Source organism: Gopherus flavomarginatus, chromosome 1 (genome assembly GCF_025201925.1).
Source record: "Gopherus flavomarginatus isolate rGopFla2 chromosome 1, rGopFla2.mat.asm, whole genome shotgun sequence".
NCBI classification, from domain to species: domain Eukaryota; kingdom Metazoa; phylum Chordata; order Testudines; family Testudinidae; genus Gopherus; species Gopherus flavomarginatus.
The window spans coordinates 324,375,639-324,402,296 of record NC_066617.1 but is presented as its reverse complement, the minus strand read 5'-3'; the positions used below and the strand labels follow the sequence as shown (position 1 = coordinate 324,402,296).

Genomic DNA, 26,658 nt, shown 5'->3' with positions numbered 1-26,658 from the left:
CAAACTGTGCCCCGTGGGAAGAGGTAGGCAGGAGCAACTGTTGGGAGCTGCAGGGAGGGGCCACTGCTTTCCTAGAGAGACAGACCAAGAAGGTCTCAAGTTGCAGTGGGGGAGGTTTAAATTGGATATTAGGAAACACTGTTTCACTGGGACGGTGATGAAGCACTGGAATGGGTTACCTAGGGAGGTGGTGGAATCTCCATCTTTAGAGGTTTTTAAGGCCTAGCTTGACAAAGCCTTGGATGGGATAATTTAGTTAGTGTTGGTCCTGCTTTGAGTAGGGGATTGGACTAAATGACCTTCTGAGGTGAGGAGAGCAGGCTTACCTGGTGTGGTGCCTGACTCGAGCTGTTCCGGGGGCGACTGAACATTTAAATTGTGTCCCCCCCACTATCAGGAGGTATGGGTCATCTCTCACTAGTTAATTTAAAGTTAAGAAACCAGTTGGGAGTTAAAAAAGAAGGAAAGCTTATTTTCCTCTTCTAACCGATGAATGAAAACTAGGTGTGGGAGGATGAGATCTACTAGTATTAAAATCTTTAAGGGCATCGTGACCAGAAACAGTCAGTTCAATTCACTAACTACAGATAACACTTCCTTTGTTTAATAAATCAATTTTGAATGCAAAACATGTATTGCTGAGAAAAAATAACTTTATGTTTACGGTAATTTATTTAATAAAAATTATTAAAATGCTGTTTGTGCATTTTAATTGAATTCTAATTTCCATCTAAATAGAGTTTTACACAAATTGCAAGTAAAATTAATCTAGTAATTAAGAAATGCATCATTCACCACTTTCTAACATAATAAAAATGTAAACAATTAAAAATCTGAATAAATGTAAATTAAGATGTATAATTTCCTAAATAAATGTGTATGGCTACACTGTATCTTCTGGGTTAGAAAAATGAAGCACTAAGTTTAGTGTAAATATTACTCTTGAGGAAATTCTACGCCACTGCACAGGCACAGAATTCATGTTCCCTTCATATTTCTTTGCTTCCTCTCAGAAAAATGACTTCTGATAGGGAAGCAAAGGGAAGCTGCAAGAGCGGTTATCCCCCTCTCCTCCCCAGGTGGGCAGGCATGTAATTTTGGCCTCCCAAAGCAGCCAGCAGAGAGGAAACTCACTTGGGGGGGGGAGAGGCATGAGGCTGGGGACTCCTCCATACCCAGACTCCCCTGCTGAGCCTCACCACCCCCTGCACCAACAACTCCACCCCAAGCCATCTGCACTCGTACCCCACCAAACCTTATCCCCTACATCTGGAGCCCTCTTGCACCTTCCCCGCCAAGGCCCCCCACCCGCACCTGGCCCTCCATAGCCCCACCCAGGGCTGGAGGCATCCCGACTGGTGGGCTCAGCTGCTAGTCCCAGCTGGGCTAGGTGTTGGGGAGGAGTGCACTTCCCCTGCACAGAGTGGCTGGAGCTGGGTCAGAACTCCCACCCTGAAACCTCACCCAACTCTGCATTCCCTTCCCCCGCTTCCTGCTCCAATCACTCCTCAGCCATAGGGGTAGGGGGTCACTGTACAGGGAGCTGGTCCCTCATCCACCCAGCCCCTGTTCATCTGGATCCCCCATATACCCAAACCCTGCCACCAAGCCTTATCCCCTACATCCAGAGCTTCGCTCACTGAGCTCCCGGCACCCGACCCCACATCCAGAACCCCCCCTATATCCAGACCCCCACCCCTGCACCCAGACCACCCCCGCTGTGCTTCCCACACTTGAACTCCCATCCTGACAAGCTCCACTCCCTATGCACCTGTACCACCCTGATGAGCCCCCCGCACTTGGACCCCAACTCTACTGAGCCCTAACCAGCTGCACCAGGACCACTTCCCCAGCACCTAGACCCCCCTGCCAAGCCCCATTCCCTCATACTCACACACTTCCTGCACTGAGCCCCATCACCCCTCACCTGGACCCCCCTTGCTGAGCCCTAACCACCTTCACCTGGACCCCCCCCGCAGCGTCCATTGCCCCTGCACTTAGACCCCCCCCATGAGCCTCTGTGCATCCAGATCCCTCCCTACACCCAGACTCCCCACTGAGCCGCCCACACCCAGATTGCCCCCCACAAAAGCCTTTCATCCTACACCTGGATACCCCCACAGTAAGCCTCTCCACATTTGGATCTTGCTCGGCTGAGCCTGCCTGCACACGCTGGGTACATCTGGCGTGGAGGGGCAGGGCCCTGAGGTATTTCTAGGGTGGGGAAGGCCTGGCCTTTTGCACTGAATCAGGGTTGGGTGCAGCCTCACCACCAAGTCCGTGTCCTGGAGGGCAGGGGAAGGGAGCTGCAGGGTGGTCTCCCACCTCCATACAGCCAGTGGCCTGTGCTTCTCACTGCCATGCTGGAGCCTCTACATTTATTTATTGACAAATAAAAGTTGCAGAATTTTAAAATATTGTGTGCCGAATTTTTGGTGCAGAATTCCCTCAAATGTAAAATATTATGTTTAGTTGAAAATCAACTTTTAATGGTTACCAACCAATGAGAATGAGCCTTTCTTTTAGAAAATACTTAAAAAGTACAAATTAAAAGCATAATTAAAATCAGTTATTTAAATCAAGTAGTTCTGTTTGCTGATTTAAAATCATTGCTTTGATTTAAATCAATCCATCCTCGGTCTTCTTCTCCCTTTTCTTCTCCTTTTCCCCTCCAAAACTGGTAAGTTAGGGAAGTAATTCATGTGCTTCAATGTATCCCCGTTTTATATTTGGGAAACTGAGACATAGAAGGCTTAAGTGACTTGTCCAAGCGCACACAGCAACACTTTGAAAGAGCCAAAAGTAGAACCAAAATTTCCTGACCCAAGACTTATTATTCTCTAAATATTTTATAGCTACATTTTCTGCTAAAGGAAAAAAATTTGTTAAATAAACTGATATTTTCCACATTTTATTAGCCACTTCATAGTAAACTTGCTTTAATTCAAACCATTTTCTTTTCTGTTTTATTTAATCCTGTTCCAAAATTGCTAAATTGATGTGAGAATGTCACACTTTTATAAATAAGAATCTGAATAAATGGCAGCTGTTCTCTGTTTGATTTTTGCTGTGACTAAAACTTTCACCTTTTTTGCTTGTGCACATTTTAATTTTGCATTCACACATTCATATGCCTCCTGCTTATTATTTGTAATTTTAAGCCTTTGCTATTTCTTTTCAATATAATTTGTTCAGAAAGAGTGGGTCCATGATTCTAAGGAAAGCTTTAGATTCTAAATCTAAGCAGATCTGATGGACATGATTGTCAAATTTGTTTTCGTCTTCCATTCATTAGTATTACTGCTTTTGTTGCTTAAGGACTATGTAGATAGATCACTTGATCTTCCATTAGGCCTATGATGAAGATGGCATCCCTTTATCCTTGAGCTGTGTTTGGAACATCAAGGAGGCTCTCCATTTCCATTGGAGAATCAGCCTGAAGGTGAAGATGAAAAAGATGAGAGAGTTGCTGCTATGGCTACTTTTTTACCTTGCTTGTTTGTGTCCTAAAGTTTCCCCTTGCTGTACTGTCACTATCTCTTATTACTGGTGCTAAAACACATTTTTTGGCCAAGATGGTAGTGCTGTGAAAAAAAATCCATTAGATAGACAGTGGTCTATATCCCATCTTAAGCAATGTATTGCACTAAGGGCTAGTCTACATTGGCAAAGCTAAAGCGCTGTCGCGGCAGCGCTTTAACGTGGCTCGTGTGGTCGCGGCAGAGAGCTGGGAGAGAGCTTTCCCAGCGCTTTTTAAAAAAACACCTCCAGAAGGGGCGTAGCTAGCAGCGCTGTATCTATACTGTCTACACTGGTGCTTTACGGCGCTGAAACTTGCTGCACTTGGGCAAAAACTTGCTGTTTTTTCACAGCTCTGAGTGAGAAAGTTGCAGCGCTGTAAAGTGCCAGTGTAGACAAGCGCTAAGTTTCCTCATGGTGGTGGGAGGGGAGCCCTCAGGGAGCCAGTTACCAGATTCTCACCATGGATTTGCTCCCCAGCAAAGGATAAAAATGTCTTGGGGCTAGCATGCAAAAAAATAATCTGGCCCAGTAATACATTTTACTTGTTTGATTCTTTATTTGTACAGTGTTTCACCTAGAGGATAATGATTGAAAAATATACTGAAATTTTAATTTAGAGTGTATACTGAATGTATGTCCTTTGATGGGACATGTGTAGATTTCTGTATATAACAAAATATCCTTTCATTTTGAAGAAGGCTTTTAAATGAATGTTTGCTACTGTGTTTTCCTCAACAGTATAGAATGACAATTATGGCTGTATAAAGGTGCTAGTTAGAAATTAGAGAGAAACATAGGAATTTGAAACAAAAACATGGAAAACCATGCTCTTATTAAAGTTAAATAATTAATTTTAATTAATTTCAAATACAGTAAATGTATAGTACATCTCTACCTCGATATAACACTGTCCTTGGGAGCCAAAAAATCTTACCGCGTTATAGGTGAAACCGCATTATATAGAACTTGATTTGATTCACTAGAGTGCGCAGCCCTGCCCCCCTAGAGCGCTGCTTTACTGCTTTATATCCGAATTCATGTTATATTGGGTAGCATTATAACGGGGTAGAGGTGTAGTTAGTAGACATAGATATTTATAGTTCATTTTTAAAAGTCCATGTTCAGAAGTCCTAAGACAATAAAATCTTTTCCATCAGTTTGCTCCTGATGTACTTCAGGAGTGTAGATTCCACATAAAAATGTGCATACTCTTCATCCACAAAATAGTGTTATCATGCTAATATGTCAGAAAATTTGTCTGAATTACATTTTTATAGAGCTGATAAACTCTGGAGTAGTTCATTAAACATCAGAAATAGTCATTCCTCTCAAAATTTTAAAGGAATACTTCTGGAGTAATGAAAACACCTATGGCAAACAAAATGCTTTTTAAAGAAGTAGACTTAAGGGTTATCTTAGTGCTGCTTGTTTAACCTTCTTCCTAACCTTTGTGGCCTGTCCTTCGTTTTTCTGTTTGTTTTTTTAAAATCTAATCTATGTGGATAGTGAGGGGGAAATTTGGCTTTTATGCCTCATGTTGACAGTTGCATAGTCTATATACTACAAGTTAATAATTTGGTGTTTACTATTTGTATTGTACTTGCTTACTTGTAGGCTTGCTGTATGTATATGGGAAGTAGCTATCTTATCAGAGCTGTTGATCAGTCACATGGCCTTGTACCTTCAATAAGTAAAATCTGATCCAAGTTAAATAACCAGATGATCTTATAACCCAAAGAATAAAGGTTTTCAGTATTTTCTTTTTTTATTTCTTTAGTATATATTACCTCCCTCAAATTTTAAGAAAAACAAGTTTATTAAAAGCTATGGTTTCAGGAATTTCTAAAAATATTTGATTTTTTATTTTCAAAAATAAATGCACAAATGAAATGCAGTAATAAATAAAAATTCTCTCTTTAGGTTCAAATAATCCTTTGCTTGTATTATTTTTAATAAATATATTGTTTAATGGAAGATTAACATGTAATAGAATCTATGCTAGGTAATACAGACTGCTCAGAAAAAGGTTACTGGAATTACCTGCAGTTAGCTGGAAGGACAGATGTATTGCTTGTCAAGATAAATATGTTCTGACATAGTTGTGTGAAGAAGCCTTTACAGTACCTATTGTGCATTAACAATGCCTAGCTCTAGACTGATCTATTTGTATCTCACTTTTAAAATGAGCAAAGTTCACCAGATGTATCACACATTCTGAAAGTCCTTATTCCTACTAAACTATGGTTAGTTTGGAAAAAAATTCTGTTGGGATTGGCTTTCTGAATCAGGCCCTAAACCTGAGAGGTGCTGAGCATCCCCAGCTGCCTTTGAGTTTATTGGGAGTCATGGCTGCACAGTGCCTCTGAAGATGAAGACCTTTAAGTTGAATTATTGTTTGGTTTAATGTACACAGGTTTCTGGCTGCTTTACAGGCTGCAGTTTCTGAAACACTATGAGCCTCTGACTTTGTTTTTTTTTCTTTTCACTATTCACTTGAGTGGTAATTTTCTTTTTAGATTAAACTGTTTCCTCCCTCATTCCTCCCCCCCAAAGTGTTAGTTCACATTGATCGATAGTATGTGATACACTTTAATAATTCCCTTTTAAAGACCTTGGGTGGGATTTTCCAAAGTGCCTAGGTGATATAGGAACACAGGTTCCATTGACTTTCACTGGGATGTGTGTGCCTCTGTTGCTTAGATGCTTTTTGAAAATCCTCTGCCCTCTTCATATTATGGCATATATGTGTTGCTGTTTGACAGCAGAATAACATGCGACTCAGATTTATAGTAGTTTATCCTGTTGTTATATTCATAAATTACATGTTAAATTGTATTTTTTTTGTTTAGCATAGAGAATGTCACAAGCTGGCCTACTCCCCTTCTCTGGACAGATAACAATTTATTGTGAGTGGACCCAACTCTGAATCCTCTAAGCCCCTCTGGGCCTGGGTGCTGATTGGTCACTGTTCCTAGCTTTGGGTTTCCCTGTGTTTGACACCTTTCTTGGGCAGTGGGACCCTGCAGTCCAGCTGCCTTAGTCCCCAAAATAAGTGTCCCAGCCCTCCTGTGCCCTTATTCCCTTGCATTTCCATCATGCTGAGGTGCCCTGAGTTTTTATTTTAACCGTTTCAGGGACAATGTAGCAAGCAAGCAAGGAAGACAAGCTTAGCAAAATAATTTCTTAACCACAGACACTTTATTCTTAAAAGCAGTACAGAGTTACAGAAACAACCAAATCCTGACTGCAAACCTCCCGCGCGCCCTCCCCACCCCCTGCCGCAATTAAGGACTCTCAGAAGAGATGACATCAGTATTGAGTAATCATCCTTCCGCTAGGGAGCCCTTCCTGCTTTCCTCTTGCATGTGGTGGTGGTCAGCTGCTTGTTCAGAAAAGCGCATCTCTGTTTGAAAATAGTCTGTCTCCCCCTTTAGCCATATTCTTCAGCTTGGGAGTTCCGGGCTCCAGACTCTTCTGCTCATTGGCTTCTGTGTAAACAGTCATTCAAAGTCAATAGCCCTTTGACTTGATGACTCTGTCATTGTTTTTCAGACATAATCTTTCCATGGGTGTCAAGTCCTTGCTACAAAATGGATGCTCTAATCCACAAAGGAGGTGGTAATAAAACATAAAAGTCCCACTCCAAAATGAAGATTACAATACGAAGGAGAACTCCTGAAACAGAATGGAGTTCACCACACAACATGGAGTTCACAATTTGACACATATATATCCCCAATCTGTTTCACTGAAAATAATGTAAAAAAGAATTTATGTGAAAAATGTGTTTGTGTGTCCACTTCTAAATTAATTCCATTGTGAGGAGATCTGAGTTTTTCTTAAAAATGCGAGTAATTATTTAGTTTAATTTATATCATTCTTCATCTTGTATCTTTAAAGACAGGAGTAGAATAATATTAAAGTTTGCCTTTACAAACCTGCTTTCAGAGGTGCCAGAGACAATAAGAATATTGTATTCTTTAAACTTATCCCGTTGCTAAAATATCACTTCATGAACTAAAAGCATTTGGATAATATCAATTTTTTAAAAATTAACCTGAATATACATTGAGCACAATCCTGAAAGAAATATCAATGGCTGCCTAGCCCAGTCCCAGAAAATCTCATGTACCATGTGCTGGTGGGGTAAAAATGCTGTGGAGAAAGTAGTTGCAGAGCAGCTAGGCATATACATGAGTTTTCAGTTTGTGCACACTTGGTCGCCTGTGCTGGTCCCATCTCCCAAAGTTGGGCTGGCTGCCACAGCCCTGCACATCCCAAATTCCCCCCTTCTCCCCTATTCCTATTCCCCCCAAGGCCACCACCTCACCTTACATGTGCATCTTCTCCAGAATCCAGGCATCTAATTAGTGGAGCCATACCTGCACAGCTCCACTAATTAGGTGGGTGGCCCTTCATTTTCTCATGTGCGGCCGCCCAGGCACCTTTAAAGGGAACTATCTGCGCACCACCTGAATGAAGCTCGCGGACCACTGGTGGTTCATGGACTACAGTTTGAGAACCACTGCTGTACAGTAAGGGTATGCAAGTCCTGGGTTGAGTATGCATGGGTACCATGTGCATAATGCAAGGATGGATAATATTAGAATAGCTGCTAGATAGCAGCCATAGTCACTCATAAATTTTAGTAGTTTAGAATTAGCACTTTGGGCTAACTAAAAATCGGATATATAGTAGTATTCTGGTATGGCACTGAGATTGCAGAGTAGCTTCTATTGCAGCTTCCTCCAGCAGAGATAGTGAAGAAATGGCATTATCTTCATTGATATTGTTTTCCCTTTTGTTTACTTTTTAAAGCAATTCTGGTCCATGGGAGATGTTCTCCATTTAATAATTATGAAAAATAACTGTAATTTGGATTTGCATTGTTATTTTATGGTTTGTTCATATTTATAAGTCCCTACTGTGAAAATGATATCTTCTAGTTTTCAGGAGACTATTCAGAGTCTGCTGCCTAGGATGTTTTTGTAAAGAGACAAAAACACATTTCAGATTTTTTTAGATAATCATGATATATAAGAGTTATTGTGAACTGGAAAAAATGATTTAAGATATTGAGAAGGGATATGTATATACATACTATGAACACTGATGTTTATGATGTTTGCTTAAACTGCTTGTTATTTATTACTATTATTATTAAGATTAACTTTTCAATGTTATTTATTAGCACCTCCTTTCCCTCAGTACAGATGCCAGATACTGGAAGGATAGGATGTATTCAGTTTATTTAATATATTATAAATGTATTTCATTATGAAGTGCACTTTCCCGATTGTGTTTTCAGAAGTGTTAAGTATTCAGTGTTGTTTTAAGCTGGATCTGGCACGATGAGGCCACTGCTTGGAGTTCCCTTTCTGTAGCGCTAGGGAAATAATTTAGAAATAGAAAAATTTATATATAATGTTAAGTTTAAGTTGAAACATTTGTGGTATTCATAATACATGATTTTGTATCTTTGCGAGGTTGCAAACAAATACAAGGGCAGATACACTCCTGAGGCACAAAAGTACACATTACCCACCATGTGCCCATGGAGCATCTACACTGAAGAAATGTCGAATCAGTAGATCTTTTAGTTAGGGTGACCCCATCTTTTCTGAGGCTAGTCCTGCTCTCCTCCAGACACCACTTGCTGATTCCTGCCCCCTGCACAGCAGGTTTGTGCATAGCAGACTTTTTGCCAGTAGGCCCCAAAGCCTGGATGCTGGCAGTTAACCCTGGCAAAACCCAAGGGGTGAATTGGGTTGATTGTATTTAAGATTCCTAATATAACTTCTCATCTATAGATCTGTTAAAGATTTTATATTGAAAGGTCAAAATTTGGGCCTAAACCAACTTTAAATTTTTTGTAATACAATGAAGATCCTTCGATCTTAAATGTACCATTCAGTTGCTGAATTTCTAAATAGTTATTTTAGTGCAATCTGAAAATACAAACAGAGCTCTTACCCCAGCAACTGCTTATTAATATCATTATTTTCCTATATAGACAGATGGGTACATTAGCATAAATGTTTTAATATAATTGTATATTACCGAAAATTATTAATGATGCCAATAGAGGTATTTAAATCAGTGGTTCTCAAACTTTTGCACTGGTGACTCCTTTCACATAGCAAACCTCTGAGTGAGACCCCCCCTTATAAATTAAAAACACGTTTTTATATATTTAACACCATTATAAATGCTGGAGGCAAAGAAGGGTTTGGGGTGGAGGCTGACAACTCACAACCCCCCATGTAATAACCTTGCAATCCCTGGAGGGGTCCCGACCCCCAGTTTGAGAACCCCTGATTTAAATGATTAATCTATTACAGTCTATGCAACTGTATACATATAGGATGTTCAGTACATGTCCTGGAAACTGGGTCTGGTACCTTGAATACTTTGATGTGTTTTACCAATTTCTAAAACATCTTAATCTGGATCCAGTTAGTGCCTGAGAGCCATCAAAAGGCCTTTACTGTGTTGCCTGGCTGCACTGAATTGCTCTAGCTCAACTGAAAGTTATAGGCTCAATGGAGAAATTAAAGGATGAAATTCTATGGCCTGCAATATGATGCAGGAGGTCAGAATCATAATGGTCCCTTCTGGATTTAATCCTATGAATCTGTGAATTGACATCACAGGAAGCAATGCCTCTCACAATTAGTAACTAGAGTGCTTAATAGTGTTGCTTCTGGAAATAATAAATAGCTCAGCACTAAAAAGTGCCTTAAAAGAATGTTCCTCATGCATGTGGATTAGAGTTGTTGGGAAATTTTGTTGACAATGCAATTTCCCTAAAAAGCATATCTTTTAAATTATCATAAAAGTTTTTTTTCCTCTATTTTCCGGCCATCGCTGGGGTGACTGTATGACGTGCACACTTTTGGCGTTACCATTTGTGATTAATGCACTAACTCCAAACGCATGTCAATAAAATTTTATACCACACTGTACTGTCATATGTTCCTATGTATAAAATGCAGTTGGAATCACACACTATTAGTCTGACATGGTTCCTAATACGTGCATAACCCCCTCCCAATAGCTCCGGGTTTTGTGGGATTGTCCCGCTTTGACCCCCAAAGCATTCTGTCCTGGTTGAAGCAGTTCCTGTCCCACAGGGCTCTCTGGGCTCCTCTCCCCAATCCAGGTGTTGCAACCTGGCCCTGCTCACATAGGTCATAGCACCGCTCAGATTTGGGCCCAGCCTGAGTGGTGCTGAGACTTCAAGTGCCAGGGGCCAGGTCGCAGTGCACAGAGTGGGGAACTGAACCCTGCTACCCCCATGGGACAGGAGGCAGAACAGCCACTGCTGCGGGATGAGGGCTCACTCTGCAACTGCCCTCCACCAGCCTGCCATCACCTGATCCTCCCCTCGACCTACTCCCCTGGAGCAGGACTTGTCCTACTTTAGCGCCTGGGAATATTTGGAGGTATGTGTGTGCAGAGTCCCATTGTGTCAAAATGATATTTTACTCCTAAAACTAAAATACTGAATCAAAATAACAAATATTTCCATAAAGAGGAAAAAAAACACATTTTTTTCTCCCAAGCACAAAGCTGTAGTGTGGTTTAGTGCTGGAACTGTAATCTTATAACAGGAAAATAGTCTTGCACTGTTGGAGCAGTTTTAACGTCATAAAATTTTTATTATGTACTGATGATGCATTTTCAGCTTATCAAATTAGCTGGTGTCTAGTGATGACACTCCTGGCCTGTATAGAAGAGAGGTTCAGGCAAAAGTCATACATTAGTGACCTGTTGGGAGTCCAAAGGATACAGTGTCACTGAGTACTACTGCAATTTATACAGCTCAAACTCCATGTCCAGAAACTGAATTCTGTCCAGCACTGGCTCTGATGGCAGTATGGCTCCTAGTGAGTCTTTACATCCACAAGGCAATTAAGAATTGTTGATTTAAAAAAAAAACCAGATTTTTTAAAATTTAAATTAAATACATTTTTCTTCTTAAAAATAAACCTTAATTAAATTTATATTTGAAATTTATATCCTATGTTAAGGTCTAAATTTACAAAAATCTGTTGAAATTATTTAAATCAGCGGTCTCCAAACTTTTGATGGTTGTGCCCCCCCTTACACTTGTCCATGCCTTCCCAGACACCCTCCCCACCCCCCGCCAGGAGTGGGGCAGTGGCTGCAGGGGACACAGAGGTAAGGGGATTGAGGCCGGGACCACAGCTGTGGGTGGGTCTGGGGTCGGGAGCGTTGCCACAACAGGGGCCAAGGCTGGGGGCAGGACTAGAACTGTAGCCAGGCTGTGGTGGGGACAGCAGCCTGTCCTACGGCCAGCTGTGGCTCTGCTCCTAGCCTTGGCCCCAGGCTGGGAATGGAACCACAGCCAGCAGCTGAGGCTGGGAGCTGGCTCAGGACCAGGAACAGAGCTGCAGCTGGGCCATGGTTGGGGCCAGCAGCCGGGCCCGTGGGCAGGTGCGGAGCCGAGGCTGGGGCCGGGGCCAGGGCCAGGGTCAGGGCTAGGAGCTGAGGATGCTGCTGGGGGTGGGGCCAGAGCAGAGCTGGGGGCGGGGAGGGTCTGGGTAGTGCTCCCTCCTTGCCCCCTTGGGATAGTTCTGGGCTCCACTGAGCCCTCCCAGGCGGTGCTCCATGCCTCCCCCCGGGCGGGGGCCTGCCCCACACTGTGGGAACCTCTGTTTTAAATACATATAATATACTTTAATATGCTGCATCAATGAGCCCTCCTCAAATTTTAATGAGATAAAGGGTGCTGCTTTTTAAAATACATAAAAAATCAAGGGGAAGATATATAACGTGTGAGGCAACTCAAGCTTTCTAAGTATGTCATAATGTCATGTACTGCATTAAATACTTAACTATATTACATAAGAACATAAGAATGGCCCTACTGGGTCACACCAAAGGTTCATCTAGCCCAGTATCCTGTCTTCCGACAGGTGCTAGGTGCCCGAGAGGGAATGAACAGAACAGGTAATCGTCAAGTGATCCATCCTCTGTGGCTCATTTGGAGCTTCTGGCAACCAGAGGCTAGGGACACCATTCCTGCCCAATCTGGGTAATAGCCATTGATGGACCTATCCTCCATTAATCTGTCTAGCTCCCTTTTCATAGAATCATAGAATATCAGGGTTGGAAGGACCTCAGGAGGTCATCTAGTCCAACCCCCTGCTCAAAGCAGGACCAATACCCAATTAAATCATACCAGCCAGGGCTTTGTCAAGCCTGACCTTAAAAACCTCTAAGGAAGGAGATTCCACCACCTCCCTAGGTAACCCATTCCAGTGCTTCACCACTCTCTGAGTGAAAAAGTTTTTCCTAATATCCAACCTAAACCTCCCCCACTGCAACTTGAGAGCATTACTCCTTGTTCTGTCATCAGGTACCACTGAGAACAGTCTAGATCCATCCTCTTTGGAACCCCCTTTCAGGTAGTTGAAAGCAGCTATCAAATCCTCCCTCATTCTTCTCTTCTGCAGACTAAACAATCCCAGTTCCCTCAGACTCTCCTCATAAGTCATGTGTTCCAGCCCCGTAATCATTTTTGTTGCCCTCTGCTGGACTCTTTCCAATTTTTCCACATCCTTCTTGTAGTGTGGGGTCTAAAACTGGACACAGAACCCTGTTATAGTATTGGACTTCACAACCCCATCTGGCAAGGGGTTCCAGAGGTTGACAGTGCATTGTGGGAAAAAATACTTTCTTGTGTTTGTTTTAAACCTGCAACCTATTAATTTCATCTGATGGCCCCTCGTTCCTGTATTATGAGAAGGAGTAAATAACGTTTCTTTATTTACTTTCTATATACCACTCCTGATTTTATAGAGATCTATCATATCCCTGCTTTGGTCCCTCTTTTCCAAGCTGAAAAGTCCCAGTCTTATTAATCTCTGCTCATACGGAAGCCGTTCTATACCCCTAATCATTTTTGTTGCCCTTTTCTGAACCTCTTCCAATTCCAATATATCTTTTTTGAGATGGGGTGACCACATGTGCATGCAGTATTCAAGATGTGGGCATACCATGGATTTATATAGAGGCAATATGATATTTTCTGTCTTATTATCTGTCCCTTTCTTGATGATTCCCAACATTCTGTTGGCTTTTTTGATTCCTGCTGCACATTGAGAACTCAGAGAACTCTCCACAATGACTCCAAGATCTCTTTTTTGAGTGGTAACAGCTAATTTAGACCCCACCATTGTATATGTATAGTTAGGAACTATAGTAACCAGCTAATTAAACAACATATGCACAAACCTCTCAGGACACAAAAATTTTAATCCTGTTCTTAAAAAACGTACATTTTATTAAAAACAAAAAGAAAGTAAATACATCTGGATCTTAGGCTATTGCTAGATTTAAAAAGAGCAAATATAATAATTAAGCTTCAAGAATGGTTTTCTTGAGGTCCAGCTTAATGATTACAAGCAAAAGAAAGGCATTTGGGGGTTAGCACAGAGAAGTCCACAAGCCATAAAGAAATCAAAGACATAAACCTGATTGTGTCTTCCTAGACATTTCCTGATCTACTTACATATCTGGGGTTTCAAATGAGTAGTTTCTAGGTATGATTTAATGATTTTTCATACTTGGCGCAAGTTCTTACAGCATAGTCCAGCCCAATCCCTGCTCTCCGGGAGAACAACCACAGACAGACAAAAGGGGAGTCTTGTTTCAATTTTAAAAAGTTCTAGCCTTCCCACTCTTTTGGCTCTTTTAGCCAGGTGCCCACTCACTTCCTTTTACCTATGCATGCAGTCAGACTTTTTAACCCTTTACAGGTAAAGCAAGTAGAGAACAGTTACTGAGAGGGATTTTATAGCTAACTGGCTGGCTGGGTTTCCATAAAAGGGAGCTACCCTGCCCCCCTCATTCTTCACAGTAGCCAAGGAGAACTCAGAAATAAAATTCCCAAATCCTTCTTCAAAGTGTCAGATTCCCTTCACCAGCTCATTTGAAAATGTGTGTATGTTGTGGGGGGAATGGGCGAAAGATCCCAGACCTTTCTGTGTTTACCCCAGATAAAAATAAAATAAAAGGTGTGCCCCGAAGTCTCATAAAGCATTACAGCTTTCTAGATTTCTCCCTGTAACGGTGTCAGGTTCTAGGACCCCATGCTGTGTTTGTCACATCACTAGTGATGGGAGTTTCCTGTTTGTTAGGGTGTCCCAAACTCCCACCCCTTGGTCTTGGGATGGAAAACCATACTCATCTTCCTACTATGGCCAAATCTCTTGGCTTGCTTCTGCAACCAATTCTGCAAGAATTTACCCAGGAATAATTACAACATGGAGATAGATTCCCAACACTTTATATGATACCTAGTTGGTAAGGAACAGCCGTAGAACTTGGCAAACTCAGTAGCAGGTTGTGGCAAAAAGTTTGTTTTTGCGTTAACAATAAGGGGGAGACTCCAAGAAGGGACTAAAGTCCCAGCTGTACAAAGACTTGTGCACATATTTAACTTTACTGTCCTGATTATTCCCATTGGTTTCAACCAGGAGTTTGAAGAGCAGCAACTGAGAGGGAGCAGAGAACTCAATTAACCCTCTCCTCATCATCACCCAGAGGGAGCCCCTTCTCTGCTACACCAGTCAGGAGAGAGACAACCTTTTGTTAAAACCTTTGGCTGTTCTACTCTAAAACTACATAAGGGGGAAAAATGGGGAAAATCTTCAACATCTCTCCATTACTGAGTTTTGTCTTCCCACAAACCACTTTTAAAGGTGAAAAGATACATACTTAAAGATAATTGGAAAGCACTGTTCTGTCCCTTTAGATTGTAAAAATGTATGCATGATATTGCAGGCTAGTAGAGGAATTATTGTGTAAAATGGTTGTGCAAATCTCCACCTCTTGTCTAGCAAGCATCCAAGCATGTCTTTGTGTAATAGGATTTAAAATATTACAAAGTATATCCATTCTGTTGTGTCTTATTCACCATTGGTAAAGAATTATATGGAAAGATCAGGTGTTTTAGTGACATCACATCATCAGAATTTGGGAATAGAGAGAAGAGTTTGAGTAGCCACAGGAGCGTATTTAGGCTGGAGCTGTAAACCCACAATGAGCAGCCACTTTAAGGAACAAGAATCATTGCATTCAGTGCATATACTGCAAAGACTTAAGGCTTGATTCTCCATTGCCTTGCACCCTGAGGCAGATTAAGATTTATTGGGGCCCTGGGCACAAAGAACATTTGGGTCCCCCCCTGCTCCGGGGCCCACCTCCTGCTCCTCCCCTTTCCCCCAAGGACCTGATCTGGCTGGAAGGCAGGCCATGGTCAGAGCTGTCCACGGAGCCCGGGCTGCTGTGCGGAGCCCTTGACCCTCCACCTGCCCTGGGCAGTGCACCCTGAGAGGGCAGAGATGTGGGCCGGAGGCTGTTCTCAGATATCCCAGTCCCTTGGCCAGGCAGGTGGAAAGTCTTCAGCTCCCCAGAGCTGCCTGAGTTCCCTGGGCGGCTCTTACTACAGCATAGCGTGACCATATATCCATTTTGGCTGGAACAGTACCCTTTTTAAGCCCTGCCCCAGATGTCCTGACTGGTAAAACTGGGCATTTGTCCCATATGCTCTTGCGAACTGATCATCAGTTGGCAACAGCAAATGGGACAAATCCCAGTTTTGCCAAAAAGGGGGTGGGACGGGAGGCGAGCCACGAGGCTTGGGCCAGCCCCGCCCAGGGCATGAGCGGGGCTCGGGCAAATGGCTTGGTCCACATGCGGGAGGAGGAGGAAGACATAGGCCAGCTCTGCATGCGGGAGGCGGGAGAGGGCCTCAGGCCGGTTCTTTGAGGGGGGGAGAATACGCTTACCCTATGATAGCCTGGCTCTGGCTTCTGGCCAGGAGGTGGGGCATCAGAAGGAAGAGGAGGAGCAGGGCAACAGGACCCTGGGAGAAAGGAGAAGCAGGGGATGTGGTCAGAGTTCTGATGCTCTTGTAGGGGCCCCCAAATTGAGTGGAACCCCTGGGCATGAGACCCTGGGCAAGAGCCCCGTGGTCCCATGTGGTAATCCACAACTGAAAAACCCTGTGTAGTCATTATGTACAATGATGTAGTCAATATGTACAAAGTGGGTCTAAAACTACCCGTGGTGGAAGTTTGTGGAGAATTCTGATTTGTTTGCATTTTATGCACATTTTGGACATATGTAAATAACTTCATTGGGGCAATGCAGTGCAGACTCAAACTCATAGCCACTAAACACAGTAGGTAAAATAACACAGGGTGGGTAAGTACATGCCAGGCTTTGCCAGTTGCATAATGAGGAGAGGAAGAAAAAAAGCTTCAGGATCCTGTGGTGACTTCTCTTTAACTATTCTGAGTTTTTGGAATTCCTTCTTCTCCACTCTGAAACAAGTGGTGTGTAACGAGATCATCATTCTAGATAACCAGATTGCATTACAAATCTGAAATAGACTTCAGATATTTTAAGCTGTACTTGAGCTTTTCTTTTGGAACATAGCATTTTGAATAAGACTTCCCCATTACTTATCTGATAACGTCCAAAGGCACTAATATGCTAGATGCTGTACGTCCACAAAGGCATAGATGGTCCATGCCCAGAAGAATTTACATTATACTTTGAATGTAAGAAACTATAGGAGCCAAGTGGGAAAGGGAGGATGAGAGTAATGGCAATAAGATCATATAGCTATCTTGTTTAGCTATGTGCACAACTTGATACTTCCAAATAATTTGGAAGTTGTTGTTTTTTGTAAATTGTTGATAGGTAGATAGATATAATCTGTCCCTACTCACTACTCAATTTAGCCATCATTAGATTACTGATTTCTTAGAACGCTTGCAGCAGAAATGGGTCTTGAGGAGAAGGTATTAGCCTTTTGGATTAGTTCATGGAGGCCATTTCATGCATAAAGTCAGTGTGGAGGAAAGTGCGTAGATGTTTGGAACAATACGGGAATTGGTATGCTGGGTCAGACACAAGGCCCATTGAGTTCAATAGCCAGTCTCCCTAAAAATAGCAAGTTCCAGAAGTAATAGGAAGGTGTAAGACATCCACATTTGGTCTAACACTGATCTTTAATAGATAAAGATTGGCTCATACCCTGAAGCAGGAAGTTTAATATCCCTTCCAAAAATTTTGATAGCATTAACTATTTGTGAGAGAATGGACATTTGAAATTGGTATGTTGGATGGAGCAAAGGGGGCAACACAATCAGAAGAATACTTGTGGTGGAGAATACAGTAGCTAGACTTCTAAGCTGTTAATGTCCAAATAGGTCAGTCAGAAAGGAAGAAACTTTAATAATTAAGAAAACAAAAGGAAAGAGTTTTTAAAAAAGGATGAACAACTCCTGGGTACTCTTTGCTCTGGCACGGACTCTGGTAACACAGAACCAATAATTTAAGCAGCCTTTCATTGTTGGTACCCATCCTGTCTGTCAATCTGGGCATCCAAAAATCGAGGCACTCAAAACCAGTGGCCATTTCTGAAAATTTTAGCTGTGGGACCTCTTCGTATTCCCAGGCATATTGGGCCATTTGTCAAGCATGTTAATTATTATTATTTTGTACACACACACAAAAGAATTTGTAACAAAACTAGGAAGGGAAAAATGCTGGTTTACAGGTACATCACAGGCCTGTTCTCACAGGAAAATAACTTGCCAGGAAGCTGAGCAGGGTGTAGAGCAGTGAGAGGATGCTACACAAATAGTTGTATGGTTGCTGATCCATGTAGGCTATGTAAGCTTTGCATATTGTGCAGCTACAGAATCTGCACCCTATTTTGAGTGAGGCTTGCACCTTTTTTATGTGTTACCCAAACCTACTCTAACTGGTAAAATTGCGAATTTTAAACAGGGTTTGTAGGATGGACTTAGAAACGTATATTGTTTGTGGTGGGTCTGGGAGAGCAGTATAAGTTCATCCCTGGTTGAGTGATACTACTTGTGACTATCAGTCAGCTAGAAAAAATGTTTGAAGCAGCTACAGATTCCTAAGTGTGTACATCCAGTCTAACAGCTTCAAAACAAGGCACAACCAAGAAAAACAGCATTTGTAACAGTTTGTCTCCTCAGAGCACTGTTCCAACATTAATTAATCTTCCAGGGAACCCCCTGGAGGTACTGTAGTTTGATTTTATTATCAGCCATATTTTACAGATGAGAAGCTGAGTTACAGATCACTTACGACTTGCCCAAGATGCTCATCAGTTCAATGTCCAAGCCAAGATTAGAACAAAGGTGTTAGAATAAATATTGTAAAATAATATTCTTATTAAAATACTTTAAATTATTGGTATCCAAATCCCCTAGTTGTCTGATATAGTTTCTTTGAAAGTGAGTAAGCACATCTGTCTTATTACTTACTACACTTCTATTTTCAGTTTATGAGTGTTTAAGCTAATCTCTCTCACCAACAGAAGTTGGTCCAATAAAAGCTATTACCGCAACCACCTTGTCTCTCACTGTCATTAGTCAGCCATCTTTATTCTGTTTCTTTGCTTATGTTATGCTTTTTACCACTAAGTGGCAGTATATTGACATATAATTATAAACAGAAGATAAAATGGTGCAGCAAAACTATAACTGGATTGAGACATAAAAACTGAACAGTATTACTGTCACCTTTGTTTACAACCTATCAGACGTAAATGGTTTTAGCTTAATGACAATCATTTTGTTTCGTGCATAGGTTCAGTATAAATCTATATTTTGAATTTGGATTTTGGCAAGTTGAATTTCTCTTTTACTATGTAACGATCATGGATGCCTGTATAGCTATACAAATTCAAATGGACTCAGATGAAATTTGTGATCTGAATTTCAAGTGAGGACACTAATAATACAACATGTGTGCATACAGCGTGATTAACGCTTAGTTTAACTTGTTTAGTACTATGCAAATTTTTGTATTTGGTAAATCTAAATTGGATGCATTTGAGAGGCAGAAAAAAAGGCTATGCTAAATATTTTAATGTGAGGAAAGTGAAGACTTCGTAATTCATAAAGGCAAATGTTGCCCATTTGAAATGAATGAAATTCTTGCAGATGGGCTGGGGCTAGAAACATTACACACTGTATTATGAACTCCATTATGTTTGTTTTGTGATATAGTAGATTTTTAATTTGCTTTCAAAAACTAATTAAATGAAACAGTTCTAAAAAGAATCATAATGTAGCAAAAAACTAAAAAAAAATTGTCTTCTCCAGCTCTATTGGTTATAATTTTGAGAAGTGTGTTGTCTTTTAGTTGCCTTTTGTCCTACCATTTAGTCAAAAAAGTATAAATTTATTATACTGATTTAGCAGGGTGTATTGCTGTGGGGAAATGGTTAATGTGGGTTAATTTAGTTTGGAAAAAGTGTCTGGAGATCTTTGAAAGTAAATGTACAATTCAAAATATAGACAGTTGTTTAATTTCTCTACAACAAAATATGTCATCATTGTGCTGTCACACATTCCCATCTCTCCTCTCCTCCAATGGTGCCAGCCTCCATCACTCTCTTGTCCACTTCCCACATGATAACCTTTATACTTTCTTCCATGCTACTATTTACTCATAGAATTCCCTCCCCAGATTAATTCGTAAAGCCAGTATGCTGGTTTTTTATCTCCTTGATCTTTCCTCAGGACCCACTTGCACCATGATGTCTATGATAGCTTACTAACTGATAATAACTATACTGGTACTTTAAATAAACAAGTGACTTAAGTGCGTGCTTCAGTGTTTTGAGGGTCAGGGCTGGAGGGCCCAGACCAGTGGTCCCCAACGCAGTGCCCACGGGTGCCATGGCGCCCGCCGGGGCATTTATGTGTGCCCGCCTAGTGCCCAGCAGGGGAGAGAAGCTGAGGTCCCATGCCTGCCGGGCCCTTCTCTCTAGGGCTGCAGGCTGTGGGCGCTGGCTTTCTCTGTCCCTGGCAGGTGCGGGGCTGTGGCTTCTCTCCGGCTTCTCCGGGTCTGCAGGCTGTGGGCACCGGTGTTCTCAGTCCTTGGCAGGCGCTGGGCCATGGCTTAAGCTGGATAGAAGCCATGGCCCCGTGCCTGCCGGGGACAGAGAACTCCGGCGCTGCAGGCTTCATTGTATGTTAAAGTAAGAATAATAAATATATTTGGACCAGCAGTTAAACAATGTTTTACTTTTTTAAAATAAATAAGATGAAAAATGTTTATGATATTTATTTTGTAAAAACTCCTTTATTGTTTTTACAGGTAGATAAAAAAGAGCAAATTGAAATGGTAAGGTGAAAGAGTAATTGCCGAATAATTTAATTTAATACCTTTTACATGTAAAATTACCTTTTTTATCTTAGCGATTCATATATTATGTAATATTAAATATGCTGTTTTTCATATTATTTAATGTACAAATACAAAATAAGCCTTGAAAAATTGCTGGTGCCTGCCACACTCTTCTGAAAACATGAATGTGCTACTGGCCACAAAAAGGTTGGGGACCACTGGCCCAGACTGACACCTTGCATGATTAAGCTCTAGATCTGATTCCAAGCCCTAGATCAGCCAATCCAGAATACCAGTTTTATACTATGACAGCGTATTAGATAGTGCATATGTCTGCTGACAAATACAAACACTATGGTTTATCAGTGGGGATTGAAACAAGGTAATTAAGGACCAAAAGCACAATCCCCTGCCACCTGTGCTTAAGGAGTCATTCTGTTAGTAGAAATCAAGGATCAGTTTTAATTATTAGTAGCTGCCACTAGAGGGAGATACATTCAAGTACACTAATCCACTGTATTACACATACACAAAACTCACAAATCTAGTTTATACTTAGTTTGCTCCTATGGTCTGCTTCAGACATGGTCCGGAGAGGTAGGGTGACCACACACTCCATTTTGGCAGGAACAGTACCCTTTTAAAACCCTGTTTCTGACATCCTGACTCTTTTGGCAAAACTGGGCATTTGTCCTGTTTTGCCAGAAAAGTGGGTGCACCTTCCTGGGGGGCACAGAGGAATATTATGGGAAGGGGGTAAGTGGCAACTTTTGGAGGAGGGATAGGAGCCTGAATGATGTGTCTCCCCTCTGCCCTGCCCCTCCAATCATGGAGTAATGGGATGTCATGTGCTCACTCTGCTGCCCAATCAGTGGGCAGCGCAGTCAGGGCCCTAATTCAAAATCTTCTCCAGTTGGGCCATGGAGCCATGATCTGTGGGCCCTAGGCCCTATTGGGCAACCCAGCTGGTGAGTGAACGACCAGGTCCCGCAGCATCTGCTTGTGCCAGGGCACCAAACATGGCATGGCCTGCCCCTCAGCCCCTTCTTTCCTCCCCAAGTGGTCCCTGCAGCCCCCACCCGGTCTCATTTCCTCCCCATCCACTGTCCTTCAGAGCCGGTCCCCAAAACCCTCTACATCTTCCCACCCCAACAGGCTTCTTTTCTTCCCCAGTCTGCCTCCAATAGCCCACTTCTGCCACATCCCAGCAGGGGCACCATTTAAGGAGGGCATCTCCCCACACCCAAGTTTTGTATCATTGGCTGGGAGCAACTCCCCCCCCCCGGTCCTCCATCACTTGTTTGCTCCTTTCCCCACTCCTCTCACTGGCTAGGAGTGACCCGCCCCCTGCCATTCACTCCTCTTCCCCCTTTTCTCCACAGCCAGGAGTTGCCAACTCCCAGTCTGAAATGGCAGCTCTGTATCCCAGCTGCCCACACTTCTCCAGGGCTGCTCTCTGGAATCTCTTTGGTCCCTCCCACTACCTGAAGGCACCTTCCTGCACATCTGCTATCTCAGCCCCCAAAGGGACATCATATTGCTAAAATGGATCATAGTCCAATAGCTTCACCTCCTGGCTATGAGCCCAAAAGTACTCACACCCATACTCTCGCACCCTGCTTTGCTGCCCAGATCCCAGCCCATCCCTGTTCCTCTTCCCGCTTTCCTCCATCTCTGCTACTTGGCTCTATTGGGGGTATGGAGGAACGTTTGTGGGAGTGCGAGGGATGAGTGGTAACGCTAGGCAGTTCAGCCCCACACATCCCACTTTCAGTTCAGGGAAATATGGTCACCCTACTGAGAGGCCTCCTCTACTTCTTGTCTTTAGCCTCAAATTGCACTTTCTTTGTGTTCAGAATGTAAAAGTCTTGGCACCACATAGTTCCCTCCACATTAAAGCTAAAATGAGCTTTAGAGATTATATCTGATCAGGCTGCAGGCCTATGCTGTACTCACAGCTTCATTTAAGTGGAGCTGTTTTAAGAATTCTTATAAGTATTGCTTAGAATATACAGTTCTTAACTGCATACATGACTCTTTATCATAAACAGTTATAATGAAGATTTAAACACACTATGGATTTTTTCCCATTCTTTTTCTCTTATTGGGTAGTTGTTTTTGAAGACTATTTTCAAAAGTTTAGTAGGAGAACATCGGTTTATGGCAATCACAGTAGTTGGTGCATAGACAGAGTACTGACCATGAGAGCATCATTGATTTTCATGTAGGGCTAGTCCCCTAAGCCTCCCATATGCTGAAGACCATTTCTACTGTTGGTGCTATTCCAGATGGTGGGGTTAGTCCCTTTGCCCAAGACTCCTGGATATCTGCTCTCCAAAAGGCCCGGAGAGCACAGGAAGTGGACAAGACAGCAGGAGAATAGGGGCTGGCTTGAAGGTAGTTGGACTTGACTGAAATAGGCAATTTATCATGGCAGATCTGTGAAAATACTCAGATTCTTGATCTTTTATTTCCTTTTTATGGTAAAATATGTTATATTAGGACTCTTTAGTATACACGCTGTCATAGACAAAAACGTGTACACTATGTTCCTGGTATACTGTAAATACATAGGACTCTAAAATTAATCAAAAAAGAGTTCTTTTACACCTCAAGATTCTGTATTGTGCTAGTCAGGTTATCAGCTACTGAACTACATAATTAATAAGATTCTGAGATATCAGAAATTAATTTAATGTGGAAGAAAGAAGAACCTATGTATTTTTAAAAACCTTAGTCCAGTTAAAGCCAATTTGGAGAATTTCTTTCGGATCTGAAGTAGAGTGCTGCTGTTACTGCCATTTCAGCTAGTTGCAGCTGTTTTAGGAATGTTTCCGAGATGTTGCCAAAAATGTGCTGTTATCTCTAGATGTTCTAATATTAGAGTGAAATTTATATTGAAAAAAATTTAAATAGGATCAAAATACATTTAAATACATCTTCAAATCTGGTGTTTTATATTTCAAGTTCCTTTAATAATAAGATTCAGTATGATTTTACCTGATATATTTTTCTTTTAAATAAGTAAGTTGATCAGAAGTTAAACTCTGATGTGATTGTTAATTGAGTGGATCATGCTATTTGAAGCATCATTGATAAAAGAATAAATATCAACTAACAGTATAAAGTAAATCTGATTTTAACAAAGAGGTTGAATACAGTAAAATAAAGGACTGTAATAAAGTAGTGGGATAGTTTTTCTCTGGTGGTTGGGTTCCCATCTTGTCTGAGAAAGCTCAACAATGCCTTGAATTGTCCTCTTTGTATTTTCTTCTGAGACCAGTAGGCACAATGTAAAAAGATCTTTTTCTATGTGTATTTTTGCATTTGATTGGGAAAAAAAGTATAAGTTCTAGAATGATGATTTTTGTTGGCTTTTTCCCTAATAGTCTATGTATTTTATGAAACATTTCAGTGTAATTATGCATTTTTCAGGGGAAAGTAATCTGATAAAATGCATATCACTAGGAATTTAAATCTGAAGATAAATTTTTCTGTACACTTGATTGAACCAAGTTTCTGAAAATCCAACAGTTCACAATGTTGTTGTATGAATCCACTACAGAGATGCTATATGTCTGTTTAAACATTATAGGACAGTGCACTATTTATTCCACTAGGTGAGAGAAGAAATAATGGTAAAACCGGGCAAACAGAAATCAGGAAATATGATACCAAGAACTCAGGAAGCAAAAAGCCACCGGAAAACTGATGCTGCTTCTTCATTATTAGCAAATTGTGCATACTGATGTATTGTGATTATTAGAAAATTTTAAGAAAAAGGTAAATTATAGCTAGTAATCATTTAGTGTAGACTATGCAGAGGGGTGAAATAAGCAACTAGCTGCCTGTTTTATTTTCCAATATGAATTCAGCTTTCTGTCTCTTATCTTATAAAAGTCTAATTCAAGACAAAAATGACATCAAACAGAGATTCTTCTTTAGCTGTGGAAGAAAAGAACAAACAACCATTTAAATGTCTGGTTGTTGTGCAAGTGCTTCCCTTCTGCAACTGGGCTGACTGATGGGCTTTTTTAAAACGTCACTGCAATCAGATAGATGGGTGCAGCTTTGCTTTACCGCAGCATGATGCAGTTGTGTCTAATACAGTGTGTTGTTCTTGGAAACAGACTGAAGGGAAGCAGCTGACCAGAACACATATATACAATACTGGTTAGAGGTTTTTCTAAAAAGAAAAGAATAACAGAACCTGTGAAATTCCTTCAGCTGCAGAAGAGACATTCTCAGTAGGGGCTTCAAGTTGATACTCTGTGTTTGCTTGCAGGCGGAGGTGCATACGATCAGTCTATCAGTCTCTAATGGAAAAAGCCTTCAGATAGGCAGATTGCACTCTTATTAGAAGGCCAGCTCAAACACCCTTCAAGGAGACATTCTAATTGTTTTATACAACAGCTGCTTTGGTACAGTACATGTATTAAATGGAGCCTATGGAAAAGCTGCAAAAATCTGATTCATTGTGGAATGGAGAAGGTGAAAGCTCCTATTGAATGTCTGCAGGGTGGGGAAAAAAATACAGCAAATAAAGCTAAGTACCAGCCCTGAAGGAGGAGCAGAGGACGAGAATCTCATGGTGTGGTGTTGTTGTTGTTGTTGTTATTGTTGTATTAAATGAGGGCTTACCTACCACGGAAGAAGTTGATCTACAGAGACTTCATTTCCTCTTCTGACCCCTCGTTTACATCACTAACTGGTGACAGTTACATCTACATACATAGTACCTGCCACTTCAACTGCTCAGAATTATAGAAGCCTCTTTGTATGCAGCAGACATGGCTAGCCAGCAGGATTCAGGCTTCTTTGAAATCAGTATCAAATATTTACTGAAATCCTGGAGCAATAGTGAGTAGCAGAAGAGTAATCTTTTAATATTGTACATTGATTGATAGATAGTAAGGATAACAAAATAATAAAATCTTACGTTTACTGTATGTTTGTGTTATTAGTGAAACAAATAATTTTTGCTTTAGTCTTCTATAAAAATAAAAATGTCACAGATTTAAATAGCTTTCATTAACTGCAAATATGGCAATGAGATTATACTAGGTTATGCTTGATTGAATTCTCAAGTTAGGCTGCTTTCAGGCTCTCTGAAATAGCACAGTGGTAGTACATTAAAACAACATTTCCTGCCTAGATGTTTGTTTGATTTGTTCAGGCTTTATCTAAATATGTTAAGTGATATTTATTCAGAGGGGTGTGGCATTGTTTTGAAATATTTTGTATTTGTTTTATCCTTGTATCATGTTAACAAAAAATGGACTGCTTATGTTCCAGATCTGCAAGTCATCACTGTAATATTGTAAAAAGCCAAAAAAAAAAAAATAAAAACATAGGTACTTAGCTTTGTTTCCTCTTCCTTTATGTTTTATTCCTTTATGATTCAAACTTGTTTGAAACATTAGTGTCAAAAAGGTATCAGGATGTAAATCTAACTCAAACCGAAGCTTTATAAAATGTAAACAAATGAGATTATAGTCTTCTTTAATTATTTCTCTATTTATAATGCTAATAATTTATCACTGTGGATATCAATCAGTCTTATTTTTCAGGAATGCATTGTAATATAATGTATTATGATGTATAAGGTCTCAAAGTAGAGGAAATGGTTGTAAATATAGTCACATCAGAGTCAGGCCTCTAGATTCTTACTTCTGATACAGATTTAATTTTTATTTAAAATATATACATATGTTATATTCTCTTTTCACATTAGCAACTGTTAGTAGTGGCAGACTCAATATATTAACAGTTTAAAAAATATAGAACACAGTCTCTCTGGAAAAATTCAATTTGGATTCATTACTGCATATGTAACCATCATCCCAATATCTATGATTAAATAGCTCCTGAATAAAATGTTGTGTTAGATACTATAGTATATAAAATTATACCTCTGCA

At 41.0% G+C, this 26,658-nt stretch overlaps 1 protein-coding gene across 5 annotated transcripts in view; it reads left to right on the top strand.

Moving 5' to 3' along the window:
- Window positions 1–26,658, top strand: part of FRY (FRY microtubule binding protein) — a 392,912-nt gene that overhangs the window by 77,150 nt on the left and 289,104 nt on the right. Inside the window, exon 3 of one of the 5 annotated variants that reach the window (XM_050937090.1) lies at window positions 25,025–25,599. The exons of 2 other annotated variants lie outside the window; for them this stretch is intronic. In XM_050937090.1, the coding sequence (XP_050793047.1) occupies window positions 25,530–25,599 (70 nt within the window). In that variant the 5' untranslated portion in view covers window positions 25,025–25,529. Of the gene's footprint in view, window positions 1–24,865; window positions 25,600–26,658 lie in introns of those variants that run through there. 2 more of the 5 variants (XM_050937095.1, XM_050937093.1) reach the window with 2 other exon arrangements.